This window comes from Mastigoproctus giganteus, chromosome 5 (genome assembly GCF_048544385.1).
Source record: "Mastigoproctus giganteus isolate SK-2022 chromosome 5, ASM4854438v1, whole genome shotgun sequence".
Classification (NCBI taxonomy): Eukaryota; Metazoa; Arthropoda; class Arachnida; order Uropygi; family Thelyphonidae; genus Mastigoproctus; species Mastigoproctus giganteus.
The window spans coordinates 91,230,734-91,254,430 of record NC_143579.1 but is presented as its reverse complement, the minus strand read 5'-3'; the positions used below and the strand labels follow the sequence as shown (position 1 = coordinate 91,254,430).

Genomic DNA, 23,697 nt, shown 5'->3' with positions numbered 1-23,697 from the left:
AAAATCCTCCAAATGCAGAAGAATTTTTTCTCTCTCAAATTGGGCACATACGTGCAGTCACTTGAAGATGAACAACACCTGTATTGAGAAATTATGTTTTGTATTGTTAGTAATTAGTGTATTTTGGTTTCAACCGGTAAAACGAAATGGATTACGTGTGCACTGCTATCATAAATTATAGTTATGAGAATCCTTTGTGACTACATAAGAAATTTTTTGTGACGTGCACAGAAATATAAAATTTAAAGATATTAGATACTGTATAATGATACTATATACTGTAACTAGAAAATTTTCATTATAGCTTTTCGCTTCATTATAATGTCTGTCTGCAGTTGGTTTTGGTAACCATTTTGAATTAGACGAGATATAAACAAGTTGCAGGACTCAATTCAGACCTCAAATTTAACTGTATACATATCGTTATATTGCATATCATTACCTATATCATTAGTCTGGGAACGGTAGAGAATTACATTGCATTTCAAATAATCCAATATTAAATTAACAAGGATATACCACATAAAGTTTACTATAGTCCTTTGTTATTATCACCAACTTCAACCAGGCCAGCCGGGTGGGTAAAGTGTTTACCTGGCAACCCAAAGGTCATGGGTTCAAATCCTGCCTCGGGCTTGGATATTACGATGGTGCCATACTCTCCGATTGGACCTCACGGCCACGATACACAAAGGAAGCAGGAAAAAACTGGTTCCTTCATGTATTGCTCACATCATACGATAAAAAAAAAATATATATCACCAACAATTTGTTATTATCACAATAAGTATAACTATTTATACTTATACATGTATAATAAGAATAAATATTTACAATAAGTATTTATTTGGATGGTCAATGTATTTACTCTTACCAAGAAATACTTCAGTTTGGGATTTGAAACTTGACTAGCAATTTTACTTCTCTGTGTGGCTACCTTCTAGAGCTACACTAGAGCTACGTAACCCAAGAGAAACGTACCGACTGTGTGGTACTACACTCAGGGAGGTGGAGAATGAAAAAGACCTGGGGGTAATTGTGCAGTCAGATATGAAGTTCTCTGAACAGTGCAGACAGGCTGCCAGAGCAGGTCATGGAGTTTTGTCAATGATATATAGGAATTTTGCTAGCAGAGACAAGGAGGTGATTATCCCTTTGTATAAGGCAATGGTCAAGCCACACCTTGAATACCGTATACAGTTCTGGAAGCCCCATTTTAGGAAGGATGTAGAGTTGCTAGAACAAGTACAGAGAAGGGCAACAAGATTGGTGAGAGGAACAAAGGGGTGCGCTTACGAAGAAAGGCTTAAATTCTGCAAATTGCAGCATCTGGAGACTAGGCACCTACGAGGTGATCTGACTGAGGTGTACAAGGCCTTGAATGGTGGTTTGAGCAGGCTCAATGCTTATACTTCCACTTGCTGAGATTAAGAACCTGAGGGAGCATAGATTCAAATTGAGGAAAGACAGTTGTAGAATAGATGTGTGAAAGTTTGCCTTTAGCCAGCGGGTAGTTGATTGCTGGAACAGACTTCCATCTGTTGTTGTGGAAGTTGATAGCTTAAATAAATTTAAGGCTGAACTAGACAAACATTTGGGGTGACCGGATGGGTGAAATGGGAAAGTTTTTTTTGGCTGATGCTGTATAAGTTTGCTTTCTGGCATCATATGCCTCAACTAATGCTAATACACATTTTTCCCATTTGTGGATGAGGAACTCTTTCAGGTCTCTTGAATAGATGTGTTCATTATGAGCAGAAAACAAGGTTTCCACTTCATTAATTACCTCCTCGTAAGTCTGAAATTTGCATCCCTGTAATAGTTTCTTCATTTCAGGGAAGAGGATGTCTGAAGGTGATATGTCAGAAAAATAAGGTGGATAGTGAAGAATTTCAAAGCACCACCTGTTCGAGCAGTTCTACATCCTTCCTAAAATGAGGCTACCAGGCCTGATTACAAAGTCCACTGTGAGAGCAGCCATGTGAGCAGGAACATTGGCAACTAGAAGGTGGACAACTCAGGATAGCTTCCCATGTCTCATCAACTTTCTAGCCACTCTTTAACTTTTCTAGAAAGTTTCTGTAATACACTCCAGTGATGCTGTTCTTTTGGAAGGTAATCTGTAAGGATGATACCTCCTGAGTCCTAGAAGGCTGCCAACATGATTATGTCAGGCTGGCTTGGTTTTTTTTTTTTTTTTTTTTTTTTTTGAGGATTAGCGAAGATGAATATTTCCAACGTTTGCTCATCCATTTTCGGATATACCTATATTCATCCATCTTCGCAATTTGGTCAAAAAAAATTGCCAACAATTTCTACACAAAGTATGGTGCAAAAAAAAATCATGGCTGATGTTCATTTCATTTGTTATAAAATTTACAATTGCATATTTACCTTCAAGGTCTAGATGTTCTGCTTTCAGGATATGTGGTTCAGATATCCTTATTTTGGGTTGTGCACACTGCTTAGCCCATAACTAAACTGCCTTTTAGAATTCTTCACAGTCTCATATGATGGGCAATCCTTCCCATGTAGCTTTCATCTTCTTACGGATTTGTTTTGCTTCTTTTCAGTGCAAACGAAGAAATTTTATAAGGATTGGACCTAACCTTCTCCAGCATGCTACCTCTTGCTGTATTTATGGCTTTAGTTCAGTAAACAATGGATCTATAAAAACAAATAAACATATATTAACTTATTATTATTAGTGGTAGTAGTGGCATATGATACAAGAAAGGAAGCATATAAAGCATCAGCCAAAAAAAATTCCACATCATCTGTCTGTCCATCCCTTCCACTAATTTGTCCAGTTCTTTCTTGAAATTTATTCACACTGCCCACTTCCACAAGAACAGATGGAAGTTCATTGCAAAAATCAAACACCAGCTGGCTGCAGGCAAACCTCTGCAACCACCTTTCCTCAATTTGAATTTGATACCTCATGTGTGTAGTCTGAGCAAGGAGAAGAATGCCATCAGCAATGAGCTTTCTCAATCCATTCAAAGTATTAAACAACTCGTTCATATCACCTTGCAGGTGCCCAGTCTCTAAACACTGAATTTGCGGAACTGAAGCCTTTCTTAGTAAGACCACCCTTTTGTCCCCTTCACCAATCTCATTGCTCCTCTCTGCATCCATTCCAGCAGATATACATCCTTCCTAAAATGAGGCCTCCAGACCTGCATGCAGTATTCAAGATGTGGCCTAACCATTGCCTTATACAAATGGATAATAACCTCATTATCCTTGCTAGCAAAGTTCTTGTATATCATAGGCAAAATCCCATGAGCTGTCCTGATAGCCTGTCTGCATTGCTCAAAGGCCTTCATTTCTGACAGCATATTACCTCAGGTCCTTTCATTTTCCACTATCTGAAAGTAGTTTTAAATTGGGATCACTGATAACTATATACAGCAACTTGTATTGGTCAATGCTAAACTTTAACTGCCATTTTTCAGCCCATCTATCTAATTTTTCTAGATCTTGTTGGTCTAACTTACCTTGATTACTGTCATTACCCATCCTGACACCCTTTGTATCATCTGCAAACTTAGACACTCAGCCTAAGACTTTTCCCATGCAACAATCCCTTTATCCAAAGCAGTAATTGCCTTTAATGCATTAGCATTAGCATTAGCATTAGTAGAGGCATTTGATGCAAGAAAGCAAGCTTATGCAGCATCAGCAAAAAAAAAAAAAAAAAGTAACATAAATAAATAAAAATAACCACTTCCACTTCACCCCTCTGTTCGTTCGAAATACCTGTCCAGCTGAGCCTTAAACTTATTTAGGCTATCAACTTCCACGACAAGGGATGGAAGTCTGTTCCACCCACCAACCACCCGCTGGCTAAAGGCAAATTTCCGCACATCTATCCTACATCTGTCTTTCCTCAATTTGAATTTATGCCCTCTCAGGTGATTTTTCTGAGCTAGAGGAAGAATCCCATCAGCATTGAGCATGCTCAAACCATTCAAGGCTTTGTACACCTCTATCAGATCACCCCGCTGGTACCTAGTTTCCAGACACTGTAATTTGCAAAACTTAAGCCTTTCTTCGTAAGAGAACCCCTTTGTCCCATTCACCAATCTAGTTGCCCTTCTCTGTACTCGTTCCAGCAGCTCTACATCCTTCCTGAAATGAGGCCTCCAGGCCTGTATACAGTACTCTAGGTGTGGCCTGACCATTGCCTTATACAAGGGAATAATCACCTCCTTATCCCTGCTAGAAAAATTCCTATATATCATTGACAATACACCATGAGCTACTCTTGCAGCTCGTCTGCACTGCTCAGAGAACTTCATATCTGCCTGCACCACCACCCCCAGGTCTCTTTCATTCTCTACCACTGTCAGTGTAGTACCACAGAGTTGATACGTTGCTCTGGGGTTGCTGTTTCCCATATGTAGTACTTTACATTTGTCAATGTTAAACTTCATTTGCCACCTCGAAGCCCATCTGCTCAACCTTTCCAAATCCTGTTGCAGCAGCATAGTGTCAGTAGTGTCCTTGACAACCCTGCCAACCTTCGTATCGTCTGCAAACTTGGACATTAAGCCTGATATACCATCATCAATATCATTTATAAATACAGAAAACAATAAAGGCCCCAATACTGAACCCTGAGGGACTCCACTAATAACATTAGTCCACGATGAGCAGTGTCCATTGATTACCACTCTCTGTCTTCTCCCCCTCAACCACCCCTTTATCCATAGCAGCAACTTGCCTCCAATGCCACACTGCTCCAATTTGTGCAGCAGTCTTCCATGTGCAACAGTATCAAAAGCCTTTCTAAGATCCAAGTATATAATATCAAAGTTATTCCCTGCATCCAGTTCTTTTGTGACTGCATCATAGTATCCAATCAAATTGGTCAGGCAAGACTTCCCCTTAACAAAACCATGCTGTGTCCTAGCTATAACTGAAGTCTTGTCTAGATGATCCTGCAGTGCTTCTTTCACCAGTGCCTCCATTAATTTTCCGGGAACAGAAGTTAAACTCACAGGTCTATAATTACTTGTGTCAGCCTTTGATCCCCCTTTGTGAATTGGGGTCACATTTGCACATCTCCAGTCAATGGGTACCTCCCCTGAGTCCAAGGAAGCTCTCATAATTATGGCTAAGAGTTTGCTTACCTCCTTTGCTGCCTCCTTTAATATAACTGGATAGATCCCATCCACCCCAGGTGCCTTTCTTGTGCTGTTGCTTATGAGATGCCATGCTGCTTATGAGAGAGTTAGTAGTATATACAGGGTGTCTCAAAAATATTGGTACAAACGTTTAGGGGAGGTAGGTAACATCTAAAGGAATGTGAATCGCATAAGAATCAATAACCGGAAACATCACCGTAAGTCGGTACACGGCGCTGTTCATCAGTTCACAAGAGGGAAAATTTCTGGTTTACTCTTTCAAGCAGTAGTCACCGCACGAAGAGCATGCATCGATATACGAACTGTGAGCTGGCAGACATGCACCTAGTGTATGGATTAACAGAGGGCAATGGACCTAGCTGCTCAACTAATTTATGGAGAATGCTTCCCAGACAGACATGTACTGGACCACCATTTGTTTGCACGTGTGCATTAAAATTTGTGCGATTATGAGTCATTTAGAGGTAACAGGAATAGTGCGGGAAGACCATGTTCGACGCAAACTCCCGCCATAGAAGGAAGTGTGTTGAATGCCGTCCAGAATAATCCTACGACCAGCACACGTGCCGTTTCCTCTGCCTTAGGAGTGTCTTGTTGCATTGTACAGAGTGTCTGGCATGACGGTTCCTTACACCCCTTTTATCTCCACAGGGTTCAGTTATTGCTCCCCCCCAAGATCATCCTGCACGTGTGGCTTTTGTGCAGTGGTTTCTCCAAGAAAGCGTTCAAGACTTGGATTTTCTAGCCTATGATTTGTTCACGGATGAGGCTTATTTCATTCGGGAAGGCTTTATTCAATCAGCACAATGCTCATGTGTGGGCTCACGACAACCCACACGGTGAATGCCCCCACGAGGCCCACACATTTATTGTCTGGCCATACCTGTCCACACAATAAATGTGTGGGCAGGTATGGTCGGTGACTGCTTAGTCGGCCCATACCCGTTACCATCCCGCATGAACTCTGCTAAATATCGGATCTTTCTTGAAAAAGTTCTACCAGCGTTACTTAACGATGTTCCAGCAAATGTGAGAAGCAACATTTGGTTTCAACATGACAGGGCGCCTGCCCATTATGGAAGGTGTGTTCGTGACCATTTGAACAGGTGTTTTGGACGTCGATGGATTGGCCGTGGTGGACCCGTTGCCTGGCCCCCACGTTCACCTGATTTATCGAGCCTTGATTTCTTTCTGTGGGGGCCCTCAAATCTATCGTGTATGAATCACCTGTGGAGACGGAAATGGATCTCGTGGCAAGACTCGTCTGTGCTGCTGCTACTGTCAAAGAAACTCCAGGTGTGTTCGACTGTGTCCGCCAATCCATGCTGCATCGGTGTCACGCATGCATCGCGTCTCATTGTGGAACCTTTGAGCATCTGTTGTAACATCATGAAATGCATCCATCTCGTACTCCATTGTTAATATTATGTCAAATAAATGTTTGCCACTAATTACTGTCTTGTGTCATTTCTGCTTCTTGTGCCTCTGCTACTACTTTTGCTACTACTTTCCCGTGATATTTCCGGTTATGGGTTCCTATGCGATTCACATTCCTTTAGATATTACCTACCTCCCCTAAATGTTTGTATCAATATTTTTGAGACACCCTGTATACGTAATATCAAATCTCTAACTAAAATATTTAAAGGTCAAGGTAAATATTTATTAACCAGCAACAACCAATCCATCTAACACTCCCTCGATAGCATCAGTAAATATTCTTGCACTTCTTTCTATTTTTTACCCTATCCCTGTAAAAACAGCCTCTCGCATAGACCACGCTGAGAAAAATTATAACCTCTGAGACTTGCAAAGTCTTTCCAGGGCTGAATTATTAACCTCATATAATGGCATGTTGCTTCCCTGGGAATAGTTTCATAATCTCAGCTCTTTGCTTTCTTGTTAATATCATGATTCTGCACATGACAGCGAGTTGTCTGCTATTTACACGCTGACTTGAAAAAGCAGTATGCAAAGTGAATGATGGTAGATTATATACGGTTACAGGTTTTAACCTGTAACTTAGGGACGGGGGAGTGTTAAATGATCCAGCATAACCTATCACATAATTTCTGTAACATACAAAATTTCAAATGGAACAACCATTATTCAGGCCATCTTGTAAATCCAGATAATAAAGTAATCACCTTTTAAGCGCAAAAGAGATGATATTATCATACACGCACTAATGACATTAAGAGTAAGAGTTCTGTAGAATTACTTAACAAGTACAGGACAATGTTGAAAAAAATGGTGAGCTAGAGTTAAATTTGAAAGCATCTGCATTCTACCCATAAATGATAGAATGGAGTATTTGTTTAGAGCACTGTCAACTAATTCAGCCCTGGAAAGACTTTGCAAGCCTCAGAGGTTATAATTTTTCTCAACGTGGTCTATGCTTGTTAACATGAGAGACTGTTTTTACAGGAATAGGGTAAAAATAGAAATATTATAGTATAAATATTTACTGATGCTATCGAGGGAGTGTTAGATGGATCGGTTGTTGTTGGTTTTGGGCTTAATGACACAAAGGCCACTGAGGACAAATTGTGTCTGTTCATTATTTATTTACAGGCAACATATAGTTAAAGATATTAAATTATATGCTCCTGTACAAGCCAATATGTTTTAGATAAAATAAAAGTTCTTCAATATTTGCTTCATTTCCTGAGAAATGTGGTAAATCAGTCAAACACTTTTCAAATAAATTGAAAAGTGTTTGACCGGATGGTTGAATATAATGGACAATCAACCAGAAAATGACGGACTGTAAGTTGCACCTGACAGTATGAGCACTAAAGTAGGTTTTCTCCCATTTAGATAGATTGGAAAACTGCTAGTTTGAGAGATACACAGAATAATAGATTAACAATAGCTGCAGGCAGAGGTGAAATTGATTCTTGTGTTGCTTCTATTGGAATATGCATGTAGCAGTCTAGAAAGCAAGGTATCAGGGATTTCAGCTGTGTGTGTGGGTTATCATGGAACAAGTAAATATATGGACTGTGTATAAGAGTAAAAAGAGCAACTAAGAGTGAAAACAAGTTTGTTTGTTTGTTTGTTATTTGGTTTTTAGGAGCATTAGCAACTAAGGCCATATTGCTCCGGGGATATGCGGTGGTCATTCCCTGACCTTTCCACATCCTCCATATTTGGTGGTCACGGGCTCGAACCCCAGTCTAATCAAGAAGCATGTGCTACACACTGCTGCTCCTGCCCACCTGGCTACGGAGGCGCCACGTAAAAGCAAGTGCATGTATACTTGCATGCACACCAATACTAGGAGCATAGTAAATAAATTTGATGAATTTGAAGTGCTGATCAAGTCATCAAATGCAGACATTGTGGAAGATATCAGAAATGTATCGTCACTCAGATAATAAGGGATGCAGAATTTCAATATGGGGAGTACAATGGGTACAGAATGGAAAGACATGATAACAGGGGGGGAGAGCAGTTATGCTCTTAGTTAAGAAGCACATTAAATCTAAGGCAGTGCATCCAGTCAACATTAGTGGCCAGTGCAATGTTGAGTCAGTTTGGTGTGGCATCAGCACTGGGAAAGCAAAAATGAGAGGAGTATGTTATAGGCCTAATGACTGATGAGTACAATGAATACACACAGAGAAATAGAGGTTTTTTTTGTGGTTGTTGGCACATCGGCTTCTGTGGCCATAGTGCACCTCCCAAAGTTTTTGCAGTACTTTTGATCCAAGCACGAGGCGGGAATCAAACCCGCGACTTTTGGGTTGCCAGGCAGGCACTTTACCCACCCAGCTAGCCCGGTCGGCTAGAAAGAAAAGAAATAAGAGTTGGCCAGCAAATCAGAATGTCTTATAATGGGTGATTTAAAGTTTAAATCTTTCCAGATATTGACTGAAACTTCTGGACTGCTTAATCACACAGACTAGAAAGACTTCTGTGGCTTTATTGGATGATTGTTTCCTAAAACAGCACATTACAGAGGCAAGAAGAGAGAGAGTAATAGTCTTTATCTGATTATCAGTAGTGATAATTCATGCATTTAGAATCTGCAGATAAAAGAACCAATAGGAGGCAGTGATCACAGTGTAATGATTTAGGATTTATTTAAGGGTGTAACTATCATCGAGGGTGAAGGGAAAAGGGCTTTGCTTTCATAAAGGTGACTACAGTAGTCTCAGATGATTTTTAAATTCTATACATTGGTACCAATTGAGATGTTCTCTTCAGCAAATTCTACATGGGAAGCATTCAAGGAAATAATCATAGAGGCTACTAGGCTTTCCATAGCAACTGATATAATACTGTTCAAGGCTTAGACCCAAAAATGCATATTTTCTTCTGTGTTGCCTGATATGGGATGTATATTAGGCAACACAGAAGCCTATTGTACACATAAACTAGTCTGTATTCAAGTCACAAAGAAGGTTAGCCAAGCTAAAGCAGATTATGAGAAATCTTTTGCAAAGAAAAACAACAGACTTCTTTATTTAAGTAAATACTAGAAGGAAAGTGGAAGAGAACCATTTGAAGTTAAACATAAAAAAGATTCTTGGGTGAACAGGATCTATCCTGTTATATTAATGGAGGCAGCAATGAAGGTGAGAGCATCTTTGGATTCAGGGGAGGTCCCTGTGAGATGCACAAATGTATCCTCAATTCACAAAGGGGGGGGGGATCAAAAAGTAACATGTGCAATTTCAGACCTGTTAGCTTAACTTTTGTTCCAGGGAAAGTAATGGAGTTAAGGGTTAAAGAAGTAATGCAGGACCATCTGGACAGGAGTGCAGTTATACTTCGGACACTACATGGGTTTGTGACCACTTTCTCTGGCCAATTTGATTGGATACTACGATGCAGTCACAAAGGAACAGGATACAAAAAAAATTTTGATATCATTTACAGTCAGTCCTCGTATAACACGTGTTTACATTACACGAATTCGATCATACACGATTTATAAATAGGGGAACGATATCTTATATAACACGAACCGAATTCACTTATGCACGATTCGCCTTTGTGTTTACAAGAAATGAAGAGAAGATTCTGAAAATGTATTTATGTTTTTTATATCAGTGAAGGGGAAACACATTTCACCATAATAACGTAAAAACCAACACAATTCCAGCTATCAGTATAATCGCAAATGCAATTAGATCGACTTTACTACCAGTTTATAACAGATTCCACTAGCAGAAACGCAACTGGAAATTGTTTTTATTATTTTATGGTAGTAACTCCTAGAAATGTGCTTTAGTAAAATGTGAGGTGTTAATCTCTGCCTTTACGGTGTTGTTTATTCAGTTGCTACACGCGCGCAGCTTTGTTTATGTGTATCAAGCGTGCCTCCTCGTTTTGTAATTGTGCTTTATTCCCTAAAAATGAGTAAAATGCTTAAAAGGTGTGAAAAAGAAGCATCCTGGTGAAGACACTGCAGATTCAAAGAGAAAAATAAAAGCAATATCGATAAACAGAGGCGGACTGAGCCAAAAATTCTTACCTGGAAAAATTTGTAGTGACCTCATACTAGCATTTATGGCCAAAATCACACCGGCCTCCGGCCCACCGGGGTTTCCCCGGGAAGGCTTATGGCCAGTCCGCCTCTGTTGATATAGAAAAAATATGAAATTGTGAAACGCTTTGAGCGAAATGAAAGACCATGTGATATTGCACGTGCTACAGACCTAAATGAGGCAACGCCGAGAATTACACAGAATGCAGAGAAAATAAAAACAACTTTTATAGTAGGACCAACTCTAAGTGTAATTAAAATCCATTTGATTCAGACACAAAGAATTGGAAGAGATGGAATGGCTGTCATCTGTTTGGATAGAAAATCAAACAAAAAAACAAGTTTGCTTATGATAGAAGCAAAAGCATTAGCAATATTTTATTACGTAATAGTCGTAATAAAATACTTACGTATTTTATTACGATTATTTATTGTGTTTGGTAATGTTTTGGTTACAAATGTGTGTTCAATCTTGGGTGGTCGGCACCTAACCCTATTTTCCCCATAGGGCCTGTTGTTTATATTGCACGATTTTGCATTGCACGAGGGTTTCTAGGAACACAACTATCATGCTATACGAGGACTGACTGTACTTGGATTTCAGGAAAGAAGTACACTCAGAGTAGTGGAAAATTAAAAAACACCTATGTAGTCAGATATGAAGTTCTCTGAGCAGTGCTCAAGGGATTTTTTCAATGATATACAGGAATTTTACTAGCATTTATACGGAAGTGATTATTCCATTTTATAAGGCAATGGTCAGGCCACATCTTGAGTACTGCATACAGGTCTCGAGGCATCATTTAAGAAAAAATGTAGAGTTGCTGGAATGAGAACAGAGAAGGGCAATGAGATTGGTGAGGGGAACAAAATGGTGCTCTCACCAAATAAGGCCTCAATTCTGCAAGGTGATCTCACTGAGGTGTTAAAGCTTGAATGGACTGAGCAAGCTCAATGCTGATGGGATTCTTCCTCTTGCTAAGACTACACACCTGAGGGAGGATTATTGCAGAATAGATGTGCAAAGGTTTTCTTTAGCTAGCGGGTGTTTGACTGCCAGAACAAACTTCCATCTTTTGTGGTGGAAATGGATAAATGAAATGATAAATTTATTATTATTATTATTTATTATTAATTTTTATTTTTTGGCTGATGCTGTATGAGATTGCTTGCTTGCTTGCATCATTTGCCATTACTAATACTAATAACTGCAAACAAAGTTTAGAATTAGCCTGTACTATTGGTTTACATATTGAATTTCATATCCAATAAATAAAAATTGCCTAATAAGTCACATCATTACCTTTCATCTACATCTTCTGAGAGGTCCCATACTGGAAAGAAAAATATAACTTCTGGTCTCGAAGTGTGATCAGTAAGTGCCAAACCCTAACAATGGTGAAATTAATGGCAACACTTAAAATATACCTACATACATAATTATTAATTAATGTAATATAATTCTTGAATTATTTATTAATCTGAAACTGGAAAGTTATATACTGGAATGGAAACCTGGATTAAATTACTGCCCAGATATACATTACAAAAAAATTGGCACTTCAGAATATTTTAAGAATGGCTCTGTTTGTATCACATTTAAAGGTAATTACATTTAAAGTATATTTCAAAATTTGAAATAAATCTACTGGCTGTTCACAAAGCTAATTGCAATTGTCATTAGGAAATTAGCATAGAGCCACAAATAAAAGGAAAAGTTTTATATTAGACTTGTAATCTAAGTCAAGGGTCTTCAAGCTATGGCCAGTGGGCCGGATCTTGAACATAAACTGAAATCATCCGGCCCGCAGTTCCAAAAAAGAAATATCATATTCACTTGGTCCACAGTGGTACTAAAAAAAGCTTATTAAACTCTGATAGGGAACTAAAAGATTTTGTAATAACAGAGAGCAAAATGGAGGAGAAATTGTTGAAGTTAAACATAAGAAAGGCACCTCGGCTGAATGGGATCTATCCAGTTATATTAAAGGAGACGGCAAAGGAAGTAAGCAAACCCTTCGCCATAATTATGAGGGAATCGTGGGACCAGGGGAGAGGGTCCCCATGGACTGGAAATGTGCAAATTTATCTCCAATTTACAAAGGGGAATCAAAGGATGACATGAGTAATTACAGACCTGTTAATTTTTAAATTCTGTTAAAAATTCTGTTTCGGGGAAAATAATGGAATTGCTGTTTAAAGAAGCACTGCAAAATAATCTACGCAAGACTGCAGTAACAATTCAGGCATAGCATGGGTTTGTTAAGGGGAAGTATTGTCTGACCAATTTGATTGAATACTATGATGTTTTGATATCATATACCTGGATTTCAAGAAAACTATTGATGCTGTTGCACATGGAAGACTGTCTTCCTTGTGCTAACTGTCTTTGGGAACTAATGTTATTAGTGGAGTCCCCAGGGTTTGGTATTGGGCCCATTGTTGTATTGTGTATCTAATATACCTTCAATGATATTGATGAAGGTATATTAGACTTAATGTTGAAGTTTGCAGATGATATAAAGGTTTGACCGAGAAGTTTTTTTAAAATTCAGTTGGCAAGGCAGATCATGAGGTCTTGTTAATGGTATACAGGAATTTGGCTAGGGAGTAATTGTCTCCTTGTATAAGGCAATGGTTACTCCACGCCTTCAGGACTGCGTACAGGTCTGAAGGCTTCATTTTAGGAAGGATGTAGAGTTGCTAGAAAGGGTACAGAGAAGGGCAACAAGACTGGTGAGGGGAACAAATGGGTGCTCTTAGGAAGAAAGTTTTAGGTTCACAAAATTTCAGCGTCTTGAAACTAGGCAGCTGCCAGGTGATCTGACTGAGGTATACAAGGCCTTCAATGGCTTGAGCAGGCTTAATGCTGATGGGATTCTTTCTGTTGCTCAGATTACAAACCTGAGGGGACAAATTCAAACTGAGGAAAGACAGTTGTAGAATAGATGTGCGGAAATTTGCCTTTAGCCAGCAAGTAGTTGAGTATCAATTTATTTAAGTTAAACAGTTTAAATAAATTCAAGGAAGAAGTGGACAAACTTTTGGAGCAAATGGATGGGCAAAATGGGAATTTTTTTTTTTTTTTTTTTTTTGGCTGATGCTGTATAAGCTTGCTTTTTTTCATCATATGCCTCTGCTAATGCTAAATGCTAACAGTCAAACAATTGATATCAAGTGGACCAACCTGATTCATCCCTTTCCTTTTTGAGTTTATATAAGTAAAGAAGTCTTTGCTGTTTTTCTTTGCATCCTAAGCCAAAGAATTTTCATAATCTGCATTTGTTTGCCTAACCTCCTTTGTTACTTGATTACAGACTAGCTTATATCTACCATAGGCTTCTGTGTCACCTGATAATTTATATGCATCACATGCATTTTCCTTCTCTGCCACAAGTCTCATTAGTTCATCTGACATCCATTTATGGCTAAACCTAGAATGGTATTTCTTAGTTGGTATGAAGAGCCTAGTAGCTTCAAAGATTAATTCCTTGAATGCTTCCCATTTAGAATTTCCTGTTGGTAACATTATCGGTTGGTCCCATTGTAGTCATCTTTGTGAAAACAAAACCCTTCCCTTTACCCTGATGGTAATGGCATCTTTAAGTAAATCCTACATCAGTACACTGTGATTACAGCCACCTAGTGGTTCCTTTATCTGCAAGTTGCAAATTCTTAATGCACAAGAATTCACTGCTGACAATCAGATCAAGTTATTACTCCCTTCAGTTGCCTCTCAAACATGTTTCTGCTGTAGAAAACAATCATTCAATAAATCCACAGTCTTGCTGGTGTGCATGTGACCAACTCTCAAGTTCCAGTCAATATCTGGGAAGTTAAAATACCCCATTGTAAGACATTCTGATTTACTGGCCCACTCTATTTCTCTGTACAATTTTTCGTTATTGTTGTTGTTGTTGTTTGGTTTTTTTAGGAGCATTAGCAACTAAGGCCATATTGCTCTGGGAATATGCAGTGGTCATTCCCTGACCTTTCTGCATCGTCCTATTTGGTGGTGGTGGGCTCGAACCTCGATCTAATCAAGAAGCGTGTCCTACGCACTGCTGCTCCTTCCCACCTGGCTACGGAGGCACCTAATTGTTTGTTATACTCATCAGTCATTAAGCCAATAACACACTCCTACTCTCATTTTTGCTTTCCCAATTCTTATGTCACACCAAACTGACTCAATATCGAACTGTCCATCTATGTGAACTGGATGCACTTATTTAGATTTTTATGTTTCTTAACTAACAGTATAAACCCTCTTCCATTCCCATCTTGTCTATATTTTCTATACATTGTACTCCCAAAATTCCAATTGTGTGCATTGCTTATATCTATATGACACCATATCTCTGATATCCCAACAATATCTGCCTTTGATGTCTTGACCAGCACTTCAAATTCATCAAATTTATTTACTATACTCCTAGCACTGGTGTACCTGCAAGCATATATGCACCTGTTTATACTCTTAGTTACCCTATCACGGCTCACATATTTACTTGTTCCATGATGACACCCACCAATCTTTGAAATCCCCAGTACTTTGCTTTTCAGGCTGCTGATCATTCTAACAAAAGCAGTGCAAGAATCACTTTCACCGCTGCCTGCAGATATTAGTCTGTGTATCCACCCAAGCTAGTAGTTTCCAACCCACTTAACACTGCCTTGATAGCATCAGCAAATATTCTTGCACTCTTTCTATTTAAGTGTATTCCATCCCTGTAAAGGCAGTCAAGCACAGACCACGCGGTGAAAATTCTACCTCATCAGCCTTGCACAATCTCTCCTGGGCTGAATTAATTGACAAGGCTCTCATCACATATTCCATCCCAGTGGCAGCTCGTGACTGATATTTGGGGTGCTGCGTCTTAAAGTTACATTAAATTGCCTTGGTTATAAGATGTAAACATACACAGTAATAATAATAAGCAAGTTAAAAATATTACAAAACATTAACTAGACATTTACCATTAACAGACTTGAACTGTTATTTAAAAAAATCCATTCTTTGGTTTTTATTTGTTGAAAACAGATTAATAACTTTTTCATTCAAGTTTGATGCACTGTTGACCAAGCTCTTCTCTATTGAAAGCACTGCTTGAGCATTTAGCATTTTCCTGATTCATAGTGCTCCTTAAAAATGTTTTTATTCTTTTTAATATCGAATGGCAGCGTTCGGGCTCTGAAGTAGTCATCAGAATGTCAAAAGAACTTTTATGAGTTTTGTAAGTTCACCAAGAACTTCAGCTAGATTATTTTCTGAGATAAATTTCAGAAAGTCAGTTAATTTGCAATAATTGGGTAGATCATGTCTGCTATAGAAAACTTGTAATTCCGTAAGAAGTTTTTCTATTTCAATCATAGGATATGCCTCAGTAGTCTCCCGTACCTCTTCCATGGGCATTTTCGTATGAAAAATAACAAAGTTCTTCTTGTTAAACAATTAATTGCTTTGCTGTTATTTGTTATTTGGTTTTTTAGGAGCATTAGCAACTAAGGCCATATTGCTCCGGTGCGGTGGTCATTCCCTGACCTTTCCGCATGTTCCGTATTTGGTGGTGACGGGCTCGAACCCCGGTCTAATCAAGAAGGGTGTGCTACGCACTGCTGCTCCTTCCCACCTGGCTACGGAGGCGCCTAAATTGCTTTGCAAAAGAATATCTCTCACCTATGTCAACACTTATATAGTCGCATACTTCCTTCGCTTCAATCATGAGTGTTTTTGAAGGATTTTCACAGTACATTGAATTCCTGATTTTTAGAATGGCATTCTTAAAGTTTCCTGTATATTTATCTATTTTAATTGCCTCAATTTCTCAAGATTGCATTTGATTATAAATAACTTCCACGTGAGGCATTACCTGATGGAAAAGTTCTAACCAGAACTCGAATTTTTCATTACTCAAGATGTGCAAAATTCCAATTGTTTCTGAAATCATCTTATCTGCATTTGCTGTTGCTTGTAGTTCCTCCATGCACTTTTTTAAGGATTCAAAATTTTCATAAATGCTGTTCACAGTGCATATATTAAAGTTCCATCGTGTAGGGGAAGGTCGGGCAGCACGGCTGCCCATATGCTTTCTGAGAACAGAGAGATGCTGTGGCGATTTTGAGAAAAATGTTGGTATCGACATGAGGTTCGGAAAGAATATTCTTGAATCTCGGGTACTACTTGCTGCATTTTTCATCATCATCAGATTCAGTTGGTGTGCATAGCACTGAATAAAATGTGCATTTTTTTACACTTCTTTTATTTTAGCCTGAACTCTCCTTTTCTTGCCTTTCATCACACTTGCACCATCAAATGTCTGAGCAACCAGTTTTTTGAGTATTTCCTTTGAGGATTATGTCTAACTGATCTAGAATGCACTTTGATATTCTGTCTGCCATTTGGTTTTCCAGAGTGAACAAACCCCAAAAACGCTCAAAAATATCTCGATTCAGTTCATATCTCAGAACAATTACCATTTGTATATGTTCTGAAACAACTGTTGTGTCATCAGTCATGATAGCTACGAATGGAGCTTCTTTAATTTCTCTTTTTATTTCATCCCGGCATATTTGGAGCAAACAGTCAAGAATATCATTCTGAATAGTTTTTGAAATGCCTTTAAATGCTGCATTACTTTCTAAATGGTTCTTTAAATTGGAATCTAATGTGCAGGCGGAATTTATTAATCCTCTGAATACTCCTGGATTTTTCGAATCATCTTTTTCGTCATGCCCACGTAAAGGAATTTCAAACTGTCCACAAAATTGAATGCAGTCCATTATTTTAGATAATACCTCACGATTCTTCGTAACTTTTCTATTGTTTGCAGATCGAAAGTCTGTAGGCCTCACTAAGCTGTTCCTTAATATTTACGCTTCCTAAAAGTGATAGGGAAATCACATTATCAATATGTTTCTTCGAACTCTCATGTTTTAGAGTTTTTTCTTTCATTCTGTTTATGTTTGTAAACACTTTTTGTCACCTCTGAACAGTAAACATAGAATACAAAACAATGCGTTTTTAACTTCACAACCACAAAGCCAACTTTTCCTTTGGTACCATTCAGTTTTAAAACACCGAATATATTTCTTATTATTACTTATTCCCCACTGAGAAATTTGAATCTTTGGTGTGGAGTGGCCTTCTTTTTTAATCACATTTTTTTCTTGGAGAGATAATTGTGAAAAACTAAGTTGCTGAAGTTTATTCACCATCACACGATTTACTTCATGGGGAAGCATGGAGGCTATGATCGAATCAAATTTCACAAAATCGTGTGTCATAGAAATAAAGTTTTACTTACACATCACCTCATAATATAACTTCAACTTACCGAGTTCAAGCTCAATTCGCAATTAAGCTGTAATCACATAATTACACTGTTAAATGTTGAGTATTGACTTAACACTGATATTATTTAGTTACTCAACGGGAATTCGGGCAAATAACAAAAAGACAGACATAAACAGCGACCGACATTGTGGCTACACACCCATCATGGTCAACAATGAAATCTGCACTGCACTGCAGTGACTGATTCGTTTCACCTAAAAAAATATATATTGGCAAGTTGTCAATATGCTGGTTGCCAATGGCAACCAACTACCAGATATTCACTAGAATGCAAAATGTTTCATTGCCCATCACATAGTGAGGCCTATGGTTAATTAAACTTCAAAGTTGGAAACAATTTCATGTTTTTATTCATTTATTATTGAAATGATTACTGGAAATAGAGGATGCGCATACTATATGTGGGTCCTGTTAATAAAAATATTCATTATATTGCATTGTACTTCACAAAATTTCACATAATTCCGTTCACCGTATATCTAGAGTTAAATAGCTGAGGGTGCTGCAGTGCCTATGGACGAGCCACCCCTGCTCCCTCCTATTGTATCTGGGCAGAATTGCAGACACTTTCAAATTTAACCCTAACCCTGGCTTTTTTTCAACCTTGACCTTACTTGTTAAGTAAATCTGCAGATCTCCTACTCATAATGATTATTAGTGCCAACATGTACAACAATAAATTACCTTTTGTGCCCTTAAAAGATGATACCTTCTGTACAATGTCATCAACTTTTGACACTGGCAGGCATACCCTGGTCCTATTCCTCCTATCTTTTTGCAATATATTTTCCGTTTCCCTGACAATAACTAGCTCCTGTGGGACCAGCACATTCTGCCTTGAAGATTGCTGCTGTGTTGCCTTACACACAAGAGTGAGCTCTGGCATTGAGTTGGGCAGCCTGAGAGCTTGATGGGTCAGCCATTTTAATTCCTTCCAGGGGCATCTACTCGACTCTGCAAACTCTTATAGACACCCATCAGAATGCCGAGTTGGCACCTAATTTTTTGACATTCTCTGCACCTAGCACATCCTCCTTGGCTAGATCATGTTCTGTTCCCAAAAGGCCGCAAACATTTCACAAGTTGCACATTTTTTTAAGGCTGTGATACATTGGAGAATCGCCCCTTTGGTTCTCCACTGGGCCACAGCAGTACTGCTACTTTGTGCCTGTTGCTTTGCTGCTTTAGTCTGGGACATGATTTTCATTTAAATACAATTAATTAACAATGAAAATTAACAAGATTAATAAATTTAATTAATTAATTGTTAATACTACACTAATCTAATAGATTCCTAAATGCAGTGATACGTATTACACTATCTATGCTATCCCTTGCGCTAATAAGTTTGGAATATACGTTAAGCTATACCGTATCGATCACAATGTTAAATTAGTTGTATCCCTAGCTAAACAAAGATATATGCCGAACAAGTGATTTGGAGTTATAAGTTAATTTTAATATAAAACAAAATTATCCAACTAATGCCACAAACTTAGAGCTACCTATTTAACACAATTAAAAATTTGAATTCCCCTTCCACTCACTCTATACTATAACAATGGCAGCAAGATTTGAACAAAACAATGGTTCTATGTATATTAAGAAGTAATTTACAAAATCTCTACCTAAATTAAAAATAAAATAACGAGCGTGACTAGGACTATAAAGTTACGATTTAATATGACATTTAATTCGATAAAATGGCAAGTATTCAAAAACTTACTGATTTCTTGGAGCTAGAAATTCACTGCTTGCGCTTGGATAATCTCGTCCTGACATTATCAGATACTTTTTAATATATGAACATTACTTTACGTAATTAATTCAAGTTGCAAAAGTCATATTCACGGTCAACTCAATCTTGTTAACACCTAATTGTAACTTCATGCTGCTGTGGGAGGGTTTTTTTTCTTTTTCCTTTATGGTACTATCTATTAGAAACAAATAAATTCCCATTGAATTTATACCTTAAAACCTCCAAAAAAAAAACTAATATTTTTTACATTTGTTCCATTATCTCTTTTAATTCCTAGTAGTCCTTCATTGCTTCATCTTATTATTCATCATTTTTATAGCTCATTTCTGCTCAATATTACTTCATTTATAAACATATCATCACTCTAGTAATCGTTATATTATTCACACTCCATTAATGTTACACACAAGTCTGGTCAGTTCTGTTCCTAAATTTAATAAAGGTCTACAGATCTCTGATCTGAGGACTTACAGTTATATCTTTTGGAGCCTTTCCTGGACCTCATCAGCTATTCTGTGGTCTGCTTTCCTGCCGAACTATGACTTTCTCATTTCATTTCCTGACAGAATTCCACACCTTTTCAGTTACACTTTTCTCTCTTCAAGCCACATATAATATACTTCTTTACTATCTAGCACTCTCACATCACTACATCACTTCTGTAGCACACAAAATTCCGCACCCTTCTCCCATCATTTTCTCACTCTTCTCACATCTATCCCACTTTCGTAATTGTATTTCTTCTCATGCAAAACCTTATTTATTTCCCTCTTATTTACATATCTCTGCCTATTAATTCAAACTTCACCCAACCACTGTGTTATTTCTTAAACTTATTTTTCTCATACGTTACTAACACACAAACTTTGTTTATCATGGAACCTTTTCATCTTCTACTGTTAGACCTCCTACTGACTATACTTTAAAACCATACTGAGCCAAGCCCTTCCCAAAAATGACTAAGTGGATCCTCAATTGGCAATATGATAGAGGGATTAGATTAAATTAATGTTGACTATTGGAATTATGACCAACTCAGGGAATACACAATTATTTTATCCAGAAAGATAAAGAATTTTAAAGTTTAACTTTAATTTTAATTTGACAGAGAGAGAGAGAGATCGTTCGTTATTTGGTTTTTAGGAGCATTAGCAACTAAGGCCGTATTGCTCCGGGATATGCGGTGGTCATTCCCTGACCTTTCCACATCCTCCCCGTATTTGGTGGTGACGGGCTCGAACCCCAGTCTAATCAAGAAGTGTGTGCTACGCACTGCTGCTCCTTCCCACCTGGCTACGGAGGCGCGAGAGAGAGAGAGAGAGAGAGAGAGAGAGAGAGAGAGAGAGAGAGAGAGAGAGAGAGAGAGAGTGTTAATGCATACAGTGTGTTACATTTCAGCTGTATTATATTTTTTCCTAATAATTGATTTTTTATTTCTTTGTGATTAAGAGAAGTGAAAAGTAAATACACTATAGTTACCTTCTTATCAGTTAATTAAAATTATATTATATTTATTTATCTTCTCCCATATATGAGGGAGAAGGGGCTCAAAAAAAGATTTGTATTCACCCAGAAGTTGAAACAAACACTATGCATTACGCTTTTCAATTCAGTCACCAGACAAAATGATATATTTTTATTAGCTCTCAATACACTTCCACAGGCCAGTTTTTAGAAGTCCTCTGACTGTCATTCAAACTAACTCAGCAGCAGAAATCAAACCTCATCATCAGCAGCAGGAAAATGTTTTGCATGAAGAAAGGTGAAGAATAAGCACGATGAAGCAATATTTCAAACCCACATTTGGACACACCTCACTGTAGCATGCGAGTTCAGAGGCATTATCATGGACCAGACGCACACCTTTTGACAGCTTTCCCCGTTTGTTTGTTTGTTATTTGGTTTTTAGGAGCATTAGCAACTAAGGCCATATTGCTCCGGGGATATGCGGTGGTCATTCCCTGACCTTTCCGCATTCTCCGTATTTGGTGGTCACTGGCTCGAACCCTGGTCTAATCAAGAAGCGTGTGCCATGCATTGCTGCTCCTGCCCACCTGTCTATGGAGGTGCCACAGCTTTCACTGTCTTTTTTCTTTTATAGTAGCACATAGCTTTATAAGAAGATTGGAATAATACTTTTGCTGCCACAGTGCAACCCTTTTGAAGGTAATCTGTTAGTATTACACCATGATGATCCCAAAAAACTGAGTGTCACTTTGTCAGCACACAGTTTTTTTTTTTTTTGTTGGGGGGGGGGGGGGTGTGATTCATTATGCTTTCTTTTTTTTTTTTTTTTTGTCTGCTTAGTTTTGAGATTATAGTGATGGATACAACTTTCATCCTTGGTGACTTGCCTTGAAAAAACTCTTGCTTTTCCTGGGACACCGACAATGTTTCATGTGCACACTGTACCCTTTCCTTCTGGTAGGGGTCAGAAGTCTGGGAACTCAACTAGCAAGCATTTTACTCATAGGCAACCCCCCCCCTCCCCAACACTAATTTGGAGCTCTGCAGCTAGTTCTTTGATGCTAATATGGCAATCTTCCAGGATGTCTCAATTTTTGCAACACACTCTTCTGTTACAGCAGTTGATGGACATTCTGTTACAGCAGCTGGGATTTCTTCATTATGCACTGAAATTCTTCCACATTTGAATTGTTTATACCAATGCACAACAACACTATAACCTGGACAGTCGTCTCCATAAACAGCAACCATTTCTTTCTGGAGTGTTTTGGATGTTTCCCCTTACAAAAAGAGGAAGAGAATCACTGATCTGTATTCCACTTTATCCAGTGTTTCACTTCAGTTCATTCAGTGCTGCGGGGAAAAAAAAAAAAAAAAGAATAGTCAGATTGAAACCAAAATTTGTGTGGCTGTTATAGAGATTTCAAAGTATCAAACAAACAAAAAAAAAATATCTTTTTATCACAACTACTTCTAGGTGAATACAAATCTTTTTTTGAATCCCCCACAACAACACTATAACCTGGACAGTCGTCTCCATAAACAGCAACCATTTCTTTCTGGAGTGTTTTGGATGTTTCCCCTTACAAAAAGAGGAAGAGAATCACTGATCTGTATTCCACTTTATCCAGTGTTTCACTTCAGTTCATTCAGTGCTGCGGGAAAAAAAAAAAAAAAAGAATAGTCAGATTGAAACCAAAATTTGTGTGGCTGTTATAGAGATTTCAAAGTATCAAACAAACAAAAAAAAAATATCTTTTTATCACAACTACTTCTAGGTGAATACAAATCTTTTTTTGAATCCCCCACAACAACACTATAACCTGGACAGTCGTCTCCATAAACAGCAACCATTTCTTTCTGGAGTGTTTTGGATGTTTCCCCTTACAAAAAGAGGAAGAGAATCACTGATCTGTATTCCACTTTATCCAGTGTTTCACTTCAGTTCATTCAGTGCTGCGGGAAAAAAAAAAAAAAAAAGAATAGTCAGATTGAAACCAAAATTTGTGTGGCTGTTATAGAGATTTCAAAGTATCAAACAAACAAAAAAAAATATCTTTTTATCACAACTACTTCTAGGTGAATACAAATCTTTTTTTTGAACACCCCCCCCCCCCGAAATCTCTCTCTCTCTCTCTCTCTCCACAGCAACAAGACTGGTGAGGGGAACAAACGGATGCACGAGTCTTACTTAACAATACTGCATTAAAACCATGTTCAATCTATGAATTTCAAATTTCTTTTTTCCCCTATATAATCTGTATGAAAAAGAAGTTAAAAAAGGAATAATAATTTCTGGGTTTCTGTTTGTTCAATTTTAATGAAATTTGGTACTAGTCAACAAATCTTTCCAAAAGAACTAAATATAAAACTTCACAAAAATCCATGCAGTGGAAGTCAAGTTTTTACATGTAAAGACATAAATACACTCACAAGCTAGAATATTATTACCACTCCTGTCTCCATG

The 23,697-nt window shown here is 38.1% G+C and overlaps 1 protein-coding gene across 1 annotated transcript in view; it reads right to left on the bottom strand.

Annotated features, from left to right (window-relative positions):
- LOC150085555 (sister chromatid cohesion protein DCC1) overlaps positions 1-23,697 on the bottom strand; it is a 300,470-nt gene that overhangs the window by 16,185 nt on the left and 260,588 nt on the right. The window contains exon 10 of the mRNA XM_090373339.1: positions 11,954-12,039. Within this exon, the coding sequence (XP_090229465.1) occupies positions 11,954-12,039 (86 nt within the window). The remainder of the gene's footprint in view (positions 1-11,953; positions 12,040-23,697) is intronic.